This window comes from Schistosoma mansoni, chromosome W (genome assembly GCF_000237925.1).
Source record: "Schistosoma mansoni strain Puerto Rico chromosome W, complete genome".
In the NCBI taxonomy this organism is placed as follows: domain Eukaryota; kingdom Metazoa; phylum Platyhelminthes; class Trematoda; order Strigeidida; family Schistosomatidae; genus Schistosoma; species Schistosoma mansoni.
In genome coordinates this window covers 39,391,386-39,413,198 of record NC_031502.1, presented here as the reverse complement: position 1 = coordinate 39,413,198, position 21,813 = coordinate 39,391,386, and the positions used below count along the sequence as shown (strand labels likewise).

Below are 21,813 nucleotides of genomic sequence, written 5' to 3'. Positions count from 1 at the left end.
TTCTCACATCTTTCATTGATCTTCGGAATTTTTTGTTGATACAGATGTGATCTATCTGGTTCTCTGTGGTTTGGTCCGGTGAGATCCATGTAGCTTTGTGTATGCGCTTGTGTGGGAATATTGTGCCTCCTATAACCAATTTGTTGAATGCACATAGGTTTGCAAGTCTCTCCCCATTTTCATTTCTCTCTCCTAATCCATGTCGTCCAATTACACCTTCATATCCTGTGTTGTCCACTCCAACTTTAGCATTTAGATCTCCCATCAGGATGGTGAGGTCCTTTTGTGAGCACTTCTCTATAATTGATTGCAGCCTTTCATAGAACTGATCTTTATCATCGTCGTTGCTGTCATTGATGGGTGCATAACATTGGATAACGTTCATTGTGATCCCTTGCTTCTTTGTTCTGAATGATGCCTTGATTATCCTGGGTCCATGAGATTCCCATCCCACAAGTGCATTTCGTGCTTCTTTGGACAACATTAGAGCAACTCTCTGAGTGTGTGGAGCATTTTCCCCTTCGTGACCGGAGTACAGCAGCATCTCTCCTGTACCTAGCCTTTGTTGTCCAGTTTGTGTCCAATGGGTTTCGCTGATTCCGAGTACTGCCAAGTTGTATCTCCTCATTTCCATTGCTATTTGGCTGGTCTTTCCTGTCTCCCACATTGTCCGGACGTTCCATGTACCTATAAAAATTGTCTCTCTGGTTGTTAGAAGGTGCATCGGCCTCATAACTTCCGAAGGAACTTGACTTTCATCATGAGACGTCATAATTATTCCTTCTACTCCCAGGGCAGAGTTTAAATTGTTTGAATTATTTTTTCTGGTTAGCGTTTTTTTAGCGAGTTAGCTTTTCTACGGGATGGGGTCGCTAACCCCATGCCCAACCCTCCTCCTTTGTGTGGGCTTGGGACCGGCAGTAACTCTAGAAGAGCTACAGGCGGAGTTTTCACATTCAATAGTTTTATCTAAATGACTCATAAGAGGTAATCTAAGCCACATTTAGTGAGATTTCTGATTTAGCCATGTCTAAACATAGAGTTTTTCTGGAGAAAAATTCTTGCCTAATATTGGTGTCCGCATATCATGTTTATTATATACAAGAATTTGACCATCTCTCTAAAACATCCACCATTTGTACTTCTAAAATAGAAGTCTGTGACAAAAATAAGAAAATTGCTTCTTTGAAGTCCTATGGTATGCAACAAATTGAGTATCAATGTTGATATGTCTGGTTCTGTTTTATTATACATTTATGTATGAGTTTGTTCACTAATTATTAACATTATTAGTATTTAATCACGATCTCTACAATCATAATAAAATCCTTATAAGTTATTCAACTTTACTATACGACTGTTGTCTTCAATTTGTTTTTCTTGTTATCGATTACAATATCACTAGCTTCTGACCGAAATTATTATTTTACTCCTGTGAAGTAAAGTAAGCTCACCGCTTGTGTAATCACGGAAGCTGTTACACAAAGTATAAACTAAAAATGGAACCCTTACGATAATGAATTATTATCTTGCTCCTATATGACAGCATGAGGGTTTAAACAATGCAAAATCAATACAACTCGTGTTGCTTTGGCAGTTGGCGCTAAATAAATGGTTCGCTTTATTTCAAACACCAATTGAAGGGAGATCTCTACTACATTTAGGACTGTTTACCAAGAAAATATTCACTTCAAGCTGTATGAAAAAGGAATCAATTAATGATTGCTATGGTAATTGTCACATAGTTCTTCAAAGTCAGGTAATTGATTGACCGGTAATTTGAAGTACAATTTAGTAGGTAGCAATTTTTAGAATTTTAAACCAAACTTGTGAAAAATAACTGGGTTTTTCAGAATAGGAAGTGATACATTAGTCTACTTTATACGTACTTGTAAAGTCGATTGCTATGAGATCCAGTTGGTTATTCGTTAACAATAAGATGAAGAGCTGTGGGCCGTGATAAGTTCTTAAATTGCTTCCATGTGAATTATTTAGTTTTATAATATGTCATCATGAATGTACTTTACTATATTAAAATAATACTCTTACCTGAGCACAGTCAGGTCCAAACCGATCTTTCGGACATGGTGTACTACAATCTTTGCCTTCTGAACCTGGTGGACATGGACATTGTCCGGTTTGTGGATGACAAGTAGGATTATTTTGATTTTGATTCAAACGTCTTAATATGGCTACTTTAGTATTTTTCATTACTTCTGAATGATATTGTGATGAAAGAAATGTATTATCTGGAATTGATGAAGTCTCTGAAAGTAATAAACTATCCAGTGTATTTGAATCTGCAATTCGAGTATGACATACAGGACAAATTAGTGAACATTGTGGTCCATATGTACCAGGAAGACAAGCTGGAAAATTATATTTAAAAAAGCCCCCATAAATTATTAACATAAAATTACAAATTATGATCTCTTTTGACTGTAGCTTTTAGATGAAGATGATATGATGTTGAAATTTAAACTGTCACTAGAATTTAATTCATGAAATAAGTAGATATAAGGACTCTTTATTTTTATTTTCGGCAACAATATAAAGTAGAAATTTACTTAGTATTGTTTGTTTGGATCTTCCCATTGATGTTTTTAGGACTGCAACTGGTCAGTCTCTAATTGGCATATGTGCATACTGTGCGTATTGCCTCGATATATCCATCTTTGCTTACCAATATAAAGTAGATTTAAGGAATTCATATCTATGTAATTATCTTTTCCGACTTTACTGTTGATACAAACCAGTAGGTGTGGTCTACTTATATCCACATAAGTAGTATATGGTGATGGTCAGACATAGAATATATTTTGGCAAAAGATCGATAAGGAAAGAACAGGAATGAAGCGCAATCGGTACGAAAATGCATGAACAATGAAATCAAAGAAGATGGACTGATATTTGAAGAAGGGATGGTGAAGATTGAGACAATTGATTGTTGTTTTGCAAATTAACTGTTTACTGTATGGTTATCAGATTTTAGTGAGATAGTTTGTAATTTGTATTTAAATACATTCGATTGCCCACACCCATGTTCTTGTTCACTACACATAGATCATGTGTAATATATGAGAAAAGCTTCAAACAGAATATTATACAGAACTATGGATGTTGTTAATGAAATAGTCTTGTTTAAAGCTTTTTAAATAGTTTTCTTTTATGCTGACGGTTAATGATGATAAATAGTCTATTTGTCTTCTTTCTTTATAAAAAGTTTCAAATGGATCAAAATGACTACTCAAACGTGTACAAAGTGATCTAGAAAAATCTATATAATCATTGGAAAATGTTTCTAGATAGTAATATAGAGTAGTTATCATGGAGATTGAAAGTATAATTGACTGATAAGCCCTCAGAAGAATGATATAAATCTATGATTTTGAATCGACTGCATCAGTTGAGAAATTAAATTCATTAACCAACATACTTTTGGAAATACTGGTAGTTCGAGGTAAATTACAATGGTTATTTTATATGAAATAACAACTACTGCTGTGCAAAATGACAATGAAAAATCACTTACTTTGTTCACATTTTTTACCGTGGTAACCAGCTGAGCAGTAACATTCACCAGTTATTTCATTACACGCTTCACCATGAATACATCCACATTTTTGCTTACACTGTAAACCATAAAAACCAGGAGGACAATTTAGTTGACAACGTTCACCGTAATACCCTGTACAAAAAGAAAACAAAAAATTGATGCATAATGAAGTTATAAACAGTTTAACTGAGTACTATGTAATATTTTTTTGTGAATTTAGAATTTTTGATCAGTTGGGGAGTGGCAATCTACATATTAGTCAGTTTCAGTTCAAATAAAAGTACTTTCTAGTTAATAGTGAGCTCGCTTTTGATTCCTTACACCGAACTATTCTTGTTATCTTGGTTTTTTAAATCCTTTTTTAGTTATAATGTGATGTATCATGAAATAATAACTTTTTGATCGACAGTAGATCAATTCATAGAGAGCGCAGAACAGTGATAATCATTAGATAAGTGATCCATGGAAATAATCGAGTCTTATAATTACGAGATGAACATTTAGTGGTGGCGAGTCCGACTGTAGTACTGGATGAGATAGGTTCCTGTCGTAAAAGAAACAAGATTTTAATGAAACTTAAAGAAAAACTTTCTTGTTGAGTGCCACAAAACACTAGACCTAAGTCAAAGAATTCTTGGGAATGATATGTAACCACATAATACCAGAAATATAGTAGAATATAGTATTCAATCAATTAATCTAGTTATTGTATTTTGTTTGAGTAGTCAGTAGCAAAATGAGCTGGGCGTAACACACATTGTTGTTTCATTTATATGCATTGTTTAACCTGACTTTGTTGTTTTGGTGTATTGATGATTCATGACAATGGTTGGTGCTAAGATGAGTTTATTCAACTATAGGAAGAACGTTCATCTTTATTTTGGGAATAATTATGCTTTCGAAAATGAACTGAGTATTAGTAGCTGACGTTGTTCGACCATTGTTCAACTGTTTTCTACATTACAATGGTTCTGTATATGAATACACCTAATATCTGTGATATATATTGAGTCGTTACAGTCATAAAGAAACCGAAGTTGGAAATTACATTAACAGTCATAATCACAGTAAGGAATTGTGTTAGGTAAATTTAAAGTAAGTTGTTATGCTTTACCATTTCAGTATTTAAAATGTTAATGAACACAATGTATGAATGGATGGTATCTAGGACTGGAATCAAGGACTCGCGTTTCGTTCAATTTGAGACTCATCACATGGATACAATCCATCTCTGCTTATAATCCTTGTAACTTAATGGTATTATGGAGGTAATTCGCACAAGATGTGCATATGCCAAAAAGAGACTGAATAACTTCAGTCATAGACGTTAGTGGGAAGATTCAAATAATCAATTCAAACGAAAAATACTTGAATGTATATTTACCAGCTTGACATATACATGTCCCGTTGTCAGGATGACATACTCCATTATTTTTACATTTACACTCATGTTGACAATTTATACCAAAATATCCAGCTGGACATCCTAGAAATTGAGTGAGACAGAAAAAAACGAGATGGCAATCACTCATATGTTCATTTCTAAAATGATCTTAGTAAACACGGAAATAAACACTTCTTTGAGAACAAACAGAGTGCCAATAATATGTAAAATGCAGCAACATATATATATATATAATCTTTGTATTAAGAGGGTAGAAAGTTTAGACAGGTTTATCTTCAGTAAGTGTACTAAATCTAATTACGTTAGTGTTATTCTAAAATCTTCTTAAGACAGCTTCTGTCTCTTTGTAGAGGTATTTTAATTGTTCTAGTTTGAATATGGCACCAGGGTTAATGTATCGTCATAGAGTAAAAATAACACTGAATAATCTATGCAAACTTGGAACTCGTCTACTGTCTTCGACATCAATATTTAAATTGTGAAAATATAAAAGGGGAGGCAGTATATAGTTTGGATTTATTGGGTCATCATACGGTGAAGTTGACGTCAGTAAAAGGGTCAAACGTATTACTCAATAATCAGTCACTTTAGTTGTGACATTTTTGGACTTGTGAAGCCAGTTAATGGGCTTCCTATGTTTAGTTACTGACTCATTATCGAGCAGAGCCCTATATAACCATGCATTTTTGAATAGAAAGTTAGCGTAGTGCCTGATTGGGAGAGACAAAGTCGTAAAAAGCAAATATAACAGTTAAGAGCATGCAATACGAAAACATTTCCTTTATTTCATCAAACATTTACACAGTTATGTCAAATGATTGTTGTCCATGAAACCTGCTATAACGAGACGAATATTGCGATAGTTGGAACTTTCAGAAATATTTTTCGGACTATTATTATCTATATTTTTACTGTACTTCTATGCTCTTCTTGTTGCAAGCTTCCAAATGACCTTTTAACCTTTGTTATACGCTTTACTATTTTCTACGTATTGTCAATTAGTTAATTATATCATTTTAAAAATTGATTACTTCGCGAGATGGGGTCACTATAACAATAAGATAATATTGACTGAACTCATAGCAAGCTCAAGAGAATGATTTATTTGCAACTGACTAACGTATACAAGATAACAAGTTAAGAACAATTGTTGAAATGCGATTACACTTCACATATTATTATGACACTTCATTGGTTCGAGAACTGTCGATTTATTATTCTGACCAAGGTTTAATAGTTCTTATAATTTGGTAAACTAAGGATTTTTATAAAACACAAGTACTTAAAAATGAAGTACAACAAATTTTCAATTCATATAGTTGACATCTATTGAAATTATGAGTCTAATTGATAATAGAAGGAATTTCATATAGTCAAATCAACGAATAGTTGAAAGCATGAGTCAATTGAAGCTAGACCACCATGGAAAATCTGGAAACACTGAACAACCGTTTCGTCCTATTGTAGGACTCCTCAGCAGTGAGCATCCACGATCCCGCCTCGAGAGATTCTAACCCAGGACCTATCAGTCTGGCGTACGAGCGCTTAACCACTAGACCACTGAGCCGGCATCTGTCCCACAATAGGACGAAACCGCCGTCTAGTGCTTCCAGGTTTTCCTTGGTGGTCTAGCTTCAATTGACTCATGCTTTCAACTATGCGAATACGAAATCTTCGCAAAAACCCCTTCTGATTAAAATCAAGAAAATGTTTATTTCAACTTAATACTGTCTAAATTTTATTTTCTTCTCTATACTTGTTATTATTGAAAAGTTACGTTATATCTTTGTAACACTAGAAAAATTCAAATATTGAAAGTAAGTACAGGGAATTTATTAGTCTTCTTTTAATGTAATAATAAATGAACCAATCATTAAATACTACAGTCTCATATAAAATAATGACTTACTGCTTATGCAATTGGGACCTAGCCATCCTGGTCGACAATAACAAACTCCATGAATTGGATCACATAGCATATTATTATTTTTCAAATGACAATCACATATATGTTGACAATCCTCACCCCAACGTCCTTCTGGACATGTGTCTTCACATTGTGGTCCATACTTTCCTGCTGGACAACTACATAGACCTGTTTCATGATGACATGGTTGACCAGATGGACAAGAACACCTAAAAGTTGGTTTAATATTCGTTTTTTAGTGTATATTCGTGTATAATAAGAATTTTTTATACAGCTCTGCAGAGGTATATATTTTACTATACGGTATGTAGTTTCTAAAGATTGTTTCAAACAGTTATCCAGCAAATATCTATTTCATTGTCTGAAAGATTAGTTTTGTTCATAAATCTTATTCTTTTAAAGAAGAAATTTTTTCCTTGAAGTTACCAATCATTATTATAGCATAGAACTTACATATTAAATCAGTTAATTGTGTTTAATAGAGGACAATACACATTTACTAGAAGTAGGGATATAACTCCACCTATAGCTCCTCCTGGGGCTACTGCCGGTCCCAAGCTCGGGTAAAGGAGGAGGATTGGGCATAGGATTAGCGACCCCATCCCGTAGAAAACCAACTCGTTAAGAACACGCTACCCATAAAAAATAATTCAAACCATTTAAACTCTGCCCTGGGAGTAGAAGGAATAATTATGACGTCTCATGATGAAAGTCAAGTTCCTTCGGAAGTTATGAGGCCGATGCACCTTCTAACAACCAGAGAGACAATTTTTATAGGTACATGGAACGTCCGGACAATGTGGGAGACCGGAAGAGTCTTCCAAGTTGCTGCAGAAATGAGTAAATACAAGTGGGAGGTGCTTGGAATCAGTGAAATACACTGGACGCAGGTTGGACAACGACTCTCTTACTATAATTATTATTACTTGTTCATATTACTACTGCTTGGATTTTAAAGTAGTGTGATATTTACCATAAAAATTATTAAAAAAACAACATTCATACCAAGGATTACAATTCTATCAAACAGATAACTAAGAATCTTAAATTCTTTAGTTTATATTTATTTATTTTTAATCAAGATTTCCTTGAAAATTATCACAAATAAGATAAGTCACTGAAATTCATTTCTCCATATTGATACTCATAAATCTTGAATCAATTTAGTCGGAAACAAACTTTATTAAGATATAAAATGAAAATTTCACTATTGTATATATGAAATTAGTCAACCAAGAAAATCTTCATTCATTTCAAGAAACATTAGATACTCAGATTTATTCTTGCTAGTTGTCATTTATAAGGCAAATAGACATAAACTTTTAGTAGTTATGACGATTTCATTAATCAAACAGAGTTGGCAGTGATTTTTAACCGTTAATCATTACAGAAAAGCGTTCGAGGATAATGAATTTCATCATAGTGAAAGTATTAAGATTAAAAATATAATAAAAAGTGGGTTTACTTGAATAAAATGCTTCAGCATAACATACATAGTAATAATGAATATTCATTCATTAGATACCGTTGCTGTTCTGCATCACAATATAGTGTTCGGGTTGGAAAAGGGTAAGAAGTATGTTAGATGCGCTTTCCTGGACTTTACCTCTGCTTTTGATTCTATTCCAAGACACCTCTTACTTAACAAGCTGATCAGTATCGACACCGACAGCTGGATAACCAATTGGCTACGTTCCTACCTTTCTGGAAGAGAACAGTACACTGTATTCGAAGGAAAGTGTTCAACATCTCTACTGTCTACTGTAGGTGTGCCACAAGGAGCTGTTCTTTCACTTTTGCTCTTCTCTTTTTTTCTGCATGATCTGCCATCTTCCACAGAAAACACGACCTCACTGAATGTATGCCGATTTCTACCTCCTTACATCCCATAGAACTGAATGTGTTTTTATCTCGTATTGAAAGGTGGTCTGTTGGTAATGGTCTCTTACTCAATCCATCTAAATGTCAAGCTGTTAATTTTAGCTTGAGACATGGACAGAACCTATACTCTATTTTGGGATCCCATAATGCTTGTGCCATTGGAGACTCCTTAATAAACACAGTGTCGAAGGTCAAATATCTTGGTATCATTTTTTCCTCTGATCTTTCTTGGTCTTCTCATGTTTTACTGTTAACGAAAAAAGTTTACCGTTTGACATACTACATAAAGAGGCTGCATGCTTTTGGGATTACTCGCCATTTACTCTTACAATTTGTAAATTCTTGCATATTACCTATTATTCTATATTGTTCTCCATTATTCTTTCCTGGGCTTTTGAGAAAAGACTTTGCTGTTTTGCGTAGAATGCTGAAGGCGGTTTGCAAGGTATGTGGTGAATCTTTTGAAGTCATTGTTAATATGCTTGTGGATAGACATCTTAAGTCTTGCAAACTCTTGACAGGTGTTATCTTATCAGATACTAACCATCCACTTCATTCATATCTTTCTCCTTGTATATCTTCTGATAGAACGAGACGTAAATACATTAAACTCCATGCACGCAAGCAAGTCTATAAAAGTTCTGTAATACCTTACCTAGCAAATTTACTTTGTGACGAACAGGCTGTTAGAGTTGACCTAGTAAATAACCTGTCTTCTTAAGCATGTTTCAAATTCGATAATTTGTATAAACTCAGATTTTCTTAAACCTTTTTCACTCCTTTTCTGTTTTTTTTGTTTTTTGGGGTTTTTTTGGTAAAAAACTTGTTGAAATAACTCGTGCTGAGAATTCTATATTGTACCAGATTATAATATTGAATAAAGCCATTAATAATAATAATAATATTATTATAATAATAATATAATAATAATAATAGTGAATTTATCGATCGCTCAATGATACACAAAAGCTGTATGAGCAGTCTTGATTACTTGTCAGTCCTACTATATGCCTAGCCCAGTCAATTAAGTCCAGAACACCATAACAGCCTCGGCAATATGAATCATTATTCACAAACATACTGGGTTTATATACAAACCAAACAGACCACATCGTACCAAAAAATAGAAAACAACATTTGTACAATAATTGGCCAAATGTGGCTGTTAATAGGGGGAAAGTAATCAATAAACTGATGATAACTCAAGAATCGTGTGATAATAGGTCAAAGGTCAAAATAGGAAATATACATATTACATTGAACCATAAATAGTCCTCAGAAGTTACCATTCATAATTCACCAGGGGATATAACAATTTTATTATTGAACTATTCGTGTGTGATAGGATAACTTAGTCAATAAGCTAAATGTAAGATGTATAACAAATCAACTACTTAGTAATATTTTAATTTTCTATACTCTGTATGGCTGGAAAATTTACTGCCTAACCCTAACTGGTGCATGATGAAGAAATTCTAATAATCAGTATATTAGATAGCAAATTAACTGACAGTTGACGTGGTTTTATAAAAAATTTTTTTTGCTGACCGGCTGTAGTTATTTGGATAGATGTCAGTGACTGTGACGTTTACATTTTGCTCTTTTCTGGTTGGGTATTTCAACAGGTTTATCATGGAGATTTTATTTGTTTTTCGTTTGTTTATTCCTCTACTGCTGAAGAAGAAATGGTAGTTTTACATTTCATTACCATTCTGTGACCGTGTTTTGAATAAAAATTGGCATGATCTATAATCTTGTTAGATTTCATATTAAATTGTCTTAATTAATTTAGACAGAATTATGATGTGTACATTAATTGAAGTTGTAATCAATCCCTATTCACAAACAAGTGGTAGTCGACGTACTTTCTACATTTTTAACCTAGATCTGTAAAAGTAGGCAGATTTTGTCATTTTGCACATAAAAATCTCTTGTTAGATTTTGTTGTCTAAACAAATGAAATGAAACGTTTACCTTTGCTTACAGTTTGTTCCATAGAATCCCAATAAACATGGTCTTTCACAAGTTTCTCCGAACCAACCAGGTGGACATTCACAGGCTCCCGTCACAGGATCACATCTAGAACCCGGTTTTTGACATGGACAACTCAGTTTACAATCTGATCCATAACGCCCAGGTGGGCACTCTGAGAAAAGAAAAAAGTGATCGGTGTAAATACTTACCATGAGTGAACACAATTCAATTCGATGATTACTGAAAAACACTCACTATCTTGACACCTTGGTCCAGTAAAGCCTTGTGGACATCGGCACTCTCCAGTAAACCTGTCACATTCACCTCCTTCTGGGTCCCGAGTATTTGCTGAACACTGACATGGAACAGAACAGCTTTCACCCCAGTGGCCACTTTGGCATGGCAACTCACAAGCTTCACCGTACCAACCTGAACTGCAACGGCACTTGCCAGTTATGGGATCACAAGTAGCTCCTCGTAGACAAGCACAAGTTCTTGAACATCCTTCCCCCCAAAATCCACTAGGACATAATTCAGAACACTCATTACCGGTACGTCCCGGTGGACAAATACATCTTCCTGTGACTTTATCACAGCTTACACCTGGAACATCTGCGCAGTTGCATTTCTTGACACAGTTTTTACCGTATGTACCGTCAGAACAAGGTTGGTCACATGCTGGTCCATACCAACCTAATAAAACGGGCATAAAAAAGAAAAGAGGTTTGAGTTTTACAAATGGATGATTGCTGTGATACGTTTTATTGATGAAAGCTCTTAATATTAGCTCGATACAAGCGAAGAATCGTCTTGGAAATATCGAAATTGGGAAGTGGATGCATTAAAACAAGTTTGGAATTTTACTGACCAGAAGTTTCTACTTGTTTATTGTTCTGAATGTTTCTTTAAATATTCAAAAGAAACCTCATCCAATCTTATTTAATGGTTTATTTAGCCTTTCACAGATGTCGTTATAGTCTGACCGATAAATAACTAATAGATTTTATTTCACCTAGATACTTAGTTCACTAGTTTACTCTTATCATCGTATTTGAGTCTCATCTTTAGTACATTTAAAGTATATCTATTGAAACTATACTGCACTGTTGAACCAATCAGGCTGATAATAGTGACTTTTAAGTGTCGACACAGAATTCAAAAAGTAATACGAACCAACGGTAACGTCGTTTTGAGTAATTAACTAGAAGTCCTATCTATGTATTGATGAGAGTCTGTTGTATTGTAATATATATTCGGGATGCTTAATTGTTGTAATGGGAATTGTATAAAATACATGTTGATTCTTTTTACTTCGGTAAATTATCAGGTTTCTATAATAAGTAAAGGTTTCTATGTAATCAGAGATACTCTGTGTCTTACGTGGTTTTTTGTTTATTAGCTGTTTCTGAAATATAGTTGTAGCATGTTCATAATCTCAATTCATTTAGAAAATGTTGAGATTGATAAGAAAAAAGAAGATAGTTCCATTTGTTTGAGGAATATTTTAGTAAAAATAGACTGAACCGGTATACAAACGAGGTCAAGGTCGAGTAAACAATTAAGAATTATTCTCCAATTTATATTTACCTTCATTACATTCACAGTCACCTGTAACAGGATCACATTCAGCACCATTTGTACACAAACATCTGTGTTGGCAATCAGCACCATAAAATCCTGGTGCACATGGTTTATTACACAGCATATTTCTCCAACCAGGTTCACATTCACATGCTCCGGAACGATGATCACAAGTACCGTGTACACAAGCACATGTTTCCGTACAATTAAGTCCATATTTCCCTTTTTCGCATTCTTTAATAACAGATTAATTGGAAAAAAAGGAATTTAACATACACACACTTTAATGCAAAGCATATATTTTACATAATTCTCTGAACTGCTACTATTGTGAGATAATGAAATGACTGACAAGCTGATATATTAATACATGAATTCATTCACGTGAACAATCTAACAGAAAGTAAAACTAACAAAAGTGCCCAAAGTACGAATGAGAAATGCAGTTGGACAAAAGCAAAATGTTATAGTTTCCACCTTTTAGGATAACGGATGATGTTTAGCTAGTTATTAGTTTTAGGAACTAAAAGCAGTAGGTTCACAATTTTTCAGAATGATCCAAACCAGAGATCGAATTGCAGAATAACTTGTAAGAAACTGACTAATCCAAGTTATGTTTCCCAAGCTGATAGACTGAGGAGTTTTTTTACTCATTAAAGTTACGGCTATGAAAAGATCAGACCACCGGTCAGCAGGACTTACTAAATAGCTGTTTCATTCTTGTCTTTGACTCTTTAATGAATATAACTCCAAAACAGACCCGCGATAGAAAGCTGAAATTATAACCACGCAACAACACTTATAATATTAAGTCACCGAAGTGGACATGTTAGTCTACATTTCTGTTAACTTCATCTAATCAGAAGTATTGGACGGTCATTGAGCAGTATCATTAATGACAGTTCTTCTTCATAGTCAAATAAGTTAACCATACTGTTCACAAATCTGTACAAAAATCTTACGATATTTATCTCAAAGTAGTAACTGAAGGATTGTTAAATTCTGTTCTCATGCTATGTTGATATTAGTTGTGTAGTGAAATAATGTACTGTTTATTTTTAGATATGCTCATGAAGTTAGTATCATTTTTATAACATTTAGCTTAAATTGTAGTGCGTAACCGTCTTATTCACATATACTTTTGGGGAAAAAGCCGAGATTGGTAAGGTTCAGTCATGCCAAAGTGCAACTGTTATCAACGATAGCATTAAATCAGGATTTCATCAATGAATCCCGAATCAATATTCTGAAGGCATCAAGCTCCTCACGAAACCTGAATAGTCTGAGTTTGATTCCTGATGGGGTTATGGTTATACATTACCGATGGTTTTCAAAACAGGGAAAAATAGTCATTCATTACTCTTTGAATTTCAATGATTTTTCAATTGACATAATTTGATGTTAAAAACTTGTTTCAAATCTTACTGAACAACTTTTAAAAGATACTGAAAAGAGTTATTCAAACAAATAATTTATAGTCTAATTGAGAGAATTTCTGTAGTTCCTTACAACTGATATATATTTATCTGGTACATACTATTTGTCAATGATCCATCAACTGATGTCAATTAGTGACTTAAACTATCAGTATAGTGATTTCTAATTTGAAATAACATATATACTTTTCTTATGCTAAGATATATCACCTACTTTGATCACATTTATTTCCAATGAAACCAGGGAAACAAATACATAATCCAGTATTTTTATGACATTCAACACTATTTTCACAATCACATATTTCTGTACAAGATTTACCCCATCTACCCGGTGGACAAGCTAAAATTATTAAAGGAAATTGGAAAAAAGGGGATATGCATTGTCCATTGGTTTTTGTAGTAAATAGGATAACAATTTTAGGATATTTCATACAACTAGATTCCTTAATAAATTTCAATAGAGCAAAAACAACAAGGTTTGCAGAATAAAATGAATTCACCGTCTATTTCACCGTTTCTCTTCAGATGCATACAACTTAAAATTACAATTACGAATATCATTAATAACAAATCGTTAGCTTTAGTTTGTGAAGTTTGGATAGATGTTTGAAAGATAACCAAAATTATAAAAATAAGAAGAACAAGGATACAAAATACCAAGTATTTGTTGTACTATTTCAAAGTAGATCAATACCCTTCCGACGTAACATCAAATCGCATCTATGAATTTATATGTGCTTGTGGTAGCAAGTATACAGGAAGGATAGATAAAAGGGTCTCCATTAGGTTTTCTGAACACATTCCTAGGATTGTACGACTGAAAGGGAGTAAAATGTTTACAAGTACTATTGCTAGACACCTTTTGGATAGTGTACACGAAGTGAATGTACGTAATAATTAACAGACAACAAACATCAAGGTTATTGCGTTTTGCATAGGTAATCGCCGTCAAATGTTTCCGACCTGATCTATGTATACAGAAGGAAAGTATGATTAGCCTTCACTTGACATGATAATTGGATGTTTATCTAATAGCCTTTATCAGTTTTGATTTTTTAATTTTCCTTTTCATCCCTGTCTCCAACTTCTTTAGCATTATTATTCTTATTGATGTCCACATATTTGTTTTCTCTTATCATGTTAAATGATTACGCGATCACTTATTAGTTTCACTACCTTTACAGTTACCTCTTTTAGTCAGTCAGTCAGCCAGCTACAAAGTAGGACCAGGCACACATATGCATCAGCCCAAGTTGCCATACCTCAATTAGCACAACAAGATGAACACCGAATTCATAGAAGTAGTTAATTTAGTAGTGGTAAAATATAAAAGAAAGGTTGTATATAAGGATATAGTACAGGGAGGTAGACAGATATGAAGCACTTTTAATCTCAGGGTTTAAGGGAAGATAAATCTATCATCCTGAAAAATAATTGCGGTGTGATTCTGAGCCATGTCACCCAGAGTCTTCAACCATTGGTTACGATGATCACGCGGACCCCAACCGAGTAGTTTACATCTGCCAACATGACTCAGACTAGAAGTTATTGACTTCAAGCTCTGATGCCACGTTTTGGTTTGGCCTCCCCTAACTCTCTTCCAACCATCCCCAATACTAGTCTTTTACCTTGGTTATGATTACTGGTAATTATAATGCCTATTTCACTCTAAGTTACTACCTTCCAACATATAAATATACATCGGTCTTAACTATGTTTATTCATACATATCGTATATTTATTCATCTTCCCATTATAATTTTGGTTACGTTTCGAACATTTATCTAAACTTCACAAACTATAGTTTGGCAAACAATTATTAGTAATTATATTGATAATTGTAACTTTAAGTTGTACGCATCTGATGGGAAACCGTGAAATAGACGGTAAATTCATTTTATTCTACAAACCTTGTTGTTCTTACTCTGTTTAAATTTGAAATATTTATTTGAGTCAACATAATGATAAGATTAGTCTTGAGAAGATTTCCAATATGGAATTTCACATAAGAAATAATATGAAGATGATGAACGTAAAGTTTCAAATGAATAAGTCCACGAAATGGTCGGTTGAATCATTATTTTGTAATCAGTATTACAATGAACTAACACTCAGGTGTGGACAACCATTGAACTTTGGTCTTTTAGACTTTGCATAGAACTAATGTATTTTATGCTTCCAATCAATATTTATATAAACAGGGCTACTAAATTTGACTTGATAATTTCAAATCTCGGATAGATTGAGGATAAAAACAATGGATACATTTTTAATACAGTTAATGAGTAGTAAAAACAGATTTCTGATATAAATTCTTTCATTTTACATCAAATTACATTTTATACTAGACAGTTGGCTCGTGGAATACTGATCGGTATCTAAGATCTTTGGAACTTCACAAAATATATAATAGTTCAGCAAACTTGAAATTACATAAGTTGAATCGGAAAAAGAGATATCCCATATCCACAAAACTGTAACATTCAAAAGGATTCTGTAATTATAAAAATTGACGAGTAGCAGAAACATTCTGTGTAATGTTAAACCCATACAGCATTTAATGAAAACGAAGTTTTTACCAACTTTAACTTTATTTCCAAAACGTTACATTATTTTTTATTCAAAATCATGCTTTACTTCACTTTCAAATTAAAACCACATGGTCGTTCCTTAAATCTCATATTTACTATTACTCATCCCCAGACAAACTGGTTCATATAATAATCATTTTCTAAAGATATGAAGTAGCATACTCAAACTTATCGAATATATTTCTTTTTCTACTGAGAATAAAGTGATTACTTGGACAAAACTGAGAAATGTAAAAAGTTCTATTCATTTTACTGTAAAGGCTGCGGTTATTCGCGATGTACTCAGTGTTCACTCTACAATACGTAACCCTTTAGGTCACTCTTTCATTCATTTAATACACAAGAATGTGATTTAAACCAAGGATTTCGTTTTAAGCTGTAAAATATATTAAATTCGTGTTCCCCAATAAGTGTGTTGGACAACTTTATACTAGAAAAATTCATTGCAAACAGTTTCGAATAACTCTAACCACTTGAAATTAGATCCTAATGAAAATTATACTACAATACGTGACTATCTCTCAGCCATTAGAAAAAATATGATTTTTTTAAACTATAGTCGTTGGTAATTAAATAGTTCTTAGTTATTTTCACTGAAAATTCATACACTTACATGGTTCGTCATCCGGTGAATAAATATCATTTTCTACAGAAAGAAAAGAAAAAAAGTCACTGGAAGTTAGTATCATATTCACAGAATATCGGTGAGACTATAATTTATGAGCGACCTTTGAGTGACGCTAAAGTGATCTTGAGAATGCCCACCAACTAACTAAGACTAAATGAAAGTTATAAACCAATGCGAGGAATCAGAATTATAATTTACAGTTGATGGTTATGGTTAGAAATTTGATTTAAGGTTTTCATTACGAACTGACATCAGCTATAATGCCAAAACGCTATTTAGCCAAATGTATGAATGAATTTTGGGCCAAAATCCAAGACTCGTTATCTTATATCTGATTGGTCTCTAACATAAATTATAGTCTCACCTTTACATCAAACTAAGAAAATACATCATACAACAGGACAAAGATTGGTAGGCATCTTTATTAGAGGGTCGCATGAACGTATATACAATCGTAGTCAAAGTAATTTTATTTACTATACTGATGCGTATCATTTATTAATAAAACCAATGTTTGCTTACACAACCGCCAGAGTTAAAAATCTCACTTCATCAGTAAGATGAGTGTGGATGTCTATCATCCTTCCCTAATGCATTGTGATCAGGGAATATTTTACCTGTTGTCATGCCAAATACTGAATTTACATATGCATCTGTAGACTGAGATCTTAAGTTTGATTTACAGATGTGCATGGATGAAAATACGTATTTAAAAATGTAAGTTAACTGAAAATTCAAACTTTAACTTTCAGAATGTTAAACATGTTTACTATCAATGACGAACATAATACATGTTTGTTGAGCTTCTTCTGTCTGTTCTCAGACTGTAGATCTTTTAGTTCCCTTTGAAGATTATAACTAGCTGTCACAGTGTCAAAAATGTGGTGCTGTTAACGAATTAAAGGTTTCAAATTCTTGAGAATAAAGTTTCGTGGCTGTATACTTGAGTAGATTCTGGCTATAATGTTTGTGTATCTAATGTTATGATGTGGACATAGCTAAATTTTTAAAACGGATCAGATAAAATATTGAGTTTAGTTTCAAAAGTCATTTTTTGAAATTTCCTGATAAAATGTTATGTTTCCTTAAATAATCTCGACTCTGATTAATTTTTGTAATGTTTCGAGATTAATCATTTAAAAAGAATATGCATTATGTACTCAAATCTTGTACGTTAGCTGAAGCCAAATAAAATAATGGTAAATCGTATAACAATGTTCGTTTAGTCAAGACCATATGTAAAATACAATAGGAATATTGATTTATTGAATGGTGATAGTAAGAAAATTGAATAAAGATTAGTTGCCAATATAATCACTTCAATCCTCAACAATGATTGAAGTATATCAGAGAGTAGTGAAATGATTTATGATAAACCAGATAAATCCAGGCAGATCATTTACTCCGTCAATGATTTAGGATAAGTGATAAGTTACAGCGTGAGCATAATTATTGTGAGTGAGTGGAATATTAATCTGATTACAGTCACAGCCCACAAATTTTTGAACCACTCTAGTATTAGGTGCGTATACTCACGAAATAAAATGGTAATTCTCGTGAACTAGAATCCCAACTCTCTCCTGCCAATACAGTTGAACAGTTCACAATCATGTGATTTAACCAAACACACGTATGTATGTATTAATTCAGCCTAAAAAATAAAGCTTCCGATACACTCTTAGTCCTGTATCCTGCTAAGCTAGCTAGCCAAGTATCAGGAAGCCTACATTAGGCACTGAATCGAAAATTTGGGCACAGAATACTCCTTTATTTATTTATTTATTTTATTTAGCATTATAGTTTACAAAAGATGGATCAATTTGTTTTGAACAGTTTCATAAAAGACACCTAAGAGTATGCTGTGAAGTCACCGTTCCAGTATCGTGATACACTAGATCTCATAATGCTAATAAACGTCTGATTAAAAAAGTAGAGATTATTGGACCACCAATGACTTTATTAAATATGTATCACTTACGCATACTACATTTATGTCCCACAATTCCATTCGGACACTGACATAAACCAGTAACTGGATCACATCCTATATTACTTATCCCACATTGACATTTCAATCGACAATTTGGACCGTAAGTACCAATTTCACAGGCTAAATACAAAGAATTGTAAACCGATTCAAGTTAAATTGTTGAAAAAAATTATTGTTTAACAGATCTACACAATCCATTCCATGAAATTCAATACGATTATTCAATTGGTTTACATTTTAATGAACGATGAATGTATAAGTTCATAATTGTTCATGTTTAACGAACTGAGTAAACTATGACTTTAAATTCATCAACTATCACGACTGATTACGAAGATTTAGAAATGTTGGTACTTCTACAAGTAAATCCTAATGTAGTACAAACAGGCTTGTTGTACCTCAACCGATTTATGGGGTGGAGACCATATCAGTCAGCTAAACTTCAACAACATTATATGACATATGAGGATTTCGCTATGAAGATCCGGCGCTTGGTAGCATTAGCTTTCTTACCTGTAGCAAATATCAAAACAGAATTTGATAGTTTAATAAAGTTATCTTTCTATGTAGAGAATATAGAATTATTTTGAAGACATGGATTGGGAGACCTACTAGAAACAGGTCAAAGCAATTCAGTTTTCTAAATTTTACAGCCAAATGTCCATAGTTTCGTTGAGAAACATCATCTGATTACGAACAATGATATGGTAAGGTGAAACAGAGGTTGTAGCTAGCTTATTGGTGTCATTTTTCTGAAATTTGTCAACGCTTCAAAATAGTAGTACACTGTAGGTAAATTAGAAGCCAAACAATTCACTGCTAGGATTCAGAAGCAAAATGTAAAACAGAAGTACAAGTAGGGAGGAGGATGAACGAAACAAGCAGTGGAAGATTATGGGAGTACATAGAATTTATGCGGATTAGCACACTATTTAAATCAACACTTTCAGACGCATCATACTGTCTTGTAAATATATGAAGTTGTAGATAACATTCATATGAATTTAACATCAAACCACCCTTTGATACTCGCCGCCTTGAGAGTACCATTAGTGGAGCATTACTTTGGAAACACACATGTTTGGCTTTTGATGTCATTTTATACCAATTTTTATTAGTTAAACTTGAATTCTGATGCGCCAGCCAATAATTTCTAATCGTTATGGATATTGCTGTACGCACTGATATAAGGTGTAAATTATAAAGGTTAGTTAAAGTCTCTTGTTTTTGGACAGTATGGGGATTTAACCATTTTATACGCTATATTGTTAGTAAACGATTGTGGAAATTGTTGAATTTCGTTGAAATCATGAACTGATCAGTGTTAGACCATCATTGAAGACCTGGAAGGACTGAACGGCCGTTTTGTCCTACCATGGGACTTCTCAACAGTGGGCTTTTATGGCCTCTCACATGAATATCAAACCGAGAACCTTCGATCTCACGTGTGAACGCCTAATATCTATGCCACTGAACCAGGATCCAACGGTTTTAATGTCTAGCCTCTCTCAATTAGCAACATTGCGCGACCATCTTCCATTGTTTTTGATGGGTATCTGCCTCACATCCAACACAGTTTAGCTCCGCTGGTCACTGTTTCTCACTAGTAGAGTTAAACTGTGTTATGTGTGAGGCAGTTACTCATTGAAGACAATGGAAGATGGTTGGGCAATGTTTGTGACTGATTGGTGTTATAAATTATTATATTATGCCTGTTATACTAGCACACTCACTGACCGATAAAATTGTATCAAGACTGAGAATCATTCGTTGACCCACTTAAACACTTAAGAAGTTATAAGAAAATTTTATATCACTCAGTGATCATACTTAGTAGAATTTGTATGGATATGATTTACTTTCAATATGATAATAAACAATGGTTGACATTTTTGATTTTAACTTTGTATTACATCATTTTATATATCAATAAGTTCATGGGTTACTTTTTGCTTAATATTATGATTTCTTCTATGGTAACCATTAATTTACTAATTGTTAAACTAAACGAATTGATCCAATCATCAGTATCATTCACATTTACTAGCAGTATTAGTTATTTTGAACGCTCCATTTAATTTTCGTAATCGCTGTACAAAAACTTTTATTGAAGAAAAAGAGAAAATGAAGCCGAAAAATTTTGACTTTTAAAAGCGATTATTCCATTATGCTTACGTTCATCACAGTTCTTTCCTCGATAACCTGCTTTACATGAGCATGTACCACTCGTCGGATCACATGTCCGGATATTCCCTTTTTCGTCATAACCACATCGACAATGTCGAGAGCATTGTTTACCCCAATACCCTGGGGGACAGTCTAAAATAGAGAAAAAAATTGGTTCACTCTAAAAAAAGATTTGACCGGTTAGGTTAAACAACAGCTTTATCAATAAATAACAGATAATTCCATAAAACTAGTACAGAGATTTCTGGAGATGGTTAAACTTCATAGTTTACATCACGAATAACCTTAGTTTGAGGATCATTGAAAACCAGAATGTACTGGATAGCTATTTCGTTTTAATGTGGGACCTCTCGATGGTGAGAATTCAGGATTCAGTACCAGGGTTTGAATCAGAGAACTTGAACTAACTCAAAGAGCGTTTGACCTCTAGGCCACTGCTCTGGGATCCAATATTATATATCTAGATCCAGTTAGTTTCTGGTGCTGCACAGTAATCTTTGAATACAATTGGTGAGTAATTGATTCATATTCGTTATTACTGAACTCAACGGCTTCTCATTAGATCTCTAGGTTTGCTTCTCAAAATAAGTCACTAGTGAACGTTAGGTTACTGTCAGTATAGAGTTATAGAGAGATTGTTGAATTTTGTAGTTT

General features: G+C 33.5%; 1 protein-coding gene across 1 annotated transcript in view; it reads right to left on the bottom strand.

The window, feature by feature from the left end:
• Smp_135210 (egf-like domain protein) overlaps positions 1 to 21,813 on the bottom strand; it is a gene marked incomplete at both ends in the record, with an annotated part of 89,588 nt that overhangs the window by 6,298 nt on the left and 61,477 nt on the right. Inside the window, 10 exons of the mRNA XM_018789656.1 lie at positions 2,062 to 2,412; positions 3,597 to 3,688; positions 4,941 to 5,042; positions 6,871 to 7,097; positions 10,744 to 10,915; positions 10,999 to 11,436; positions 12,331 to 12,558; positions 13,975 to 14,103; positions 18,961 to 19,092; positions 21,148 to 21,291. Coding sequence (XP_018655077.1) covers positions 2,062 to 2,412; positions 3,597 to 3,688; positions 4,941 to 5,042; positions 6,871 to 7,097; positions 10,744 to 10,915; positions 10,999 to 11,436; positions 12,331 to 12,558; positions 13,975 to 14,103; positions 18,961 to 19,092; positions 21,148 to 21,291 — 2,015 coding nt within the window. The remainder of the gene's footprint in view (positions 1 to 2,061; positions 2,413 to 3,596; positions 3,689 to 4,940; positions 5,043 to 6,870; positions 7,098 to 10,743; positions 10,916 to 10,998; positions 11,437 to 12,330; positions 12,559 to 13,974; positions 14,104 to 18,960; positions 19,093 to 21,147; positions 21,292 to 21,813) is intronic.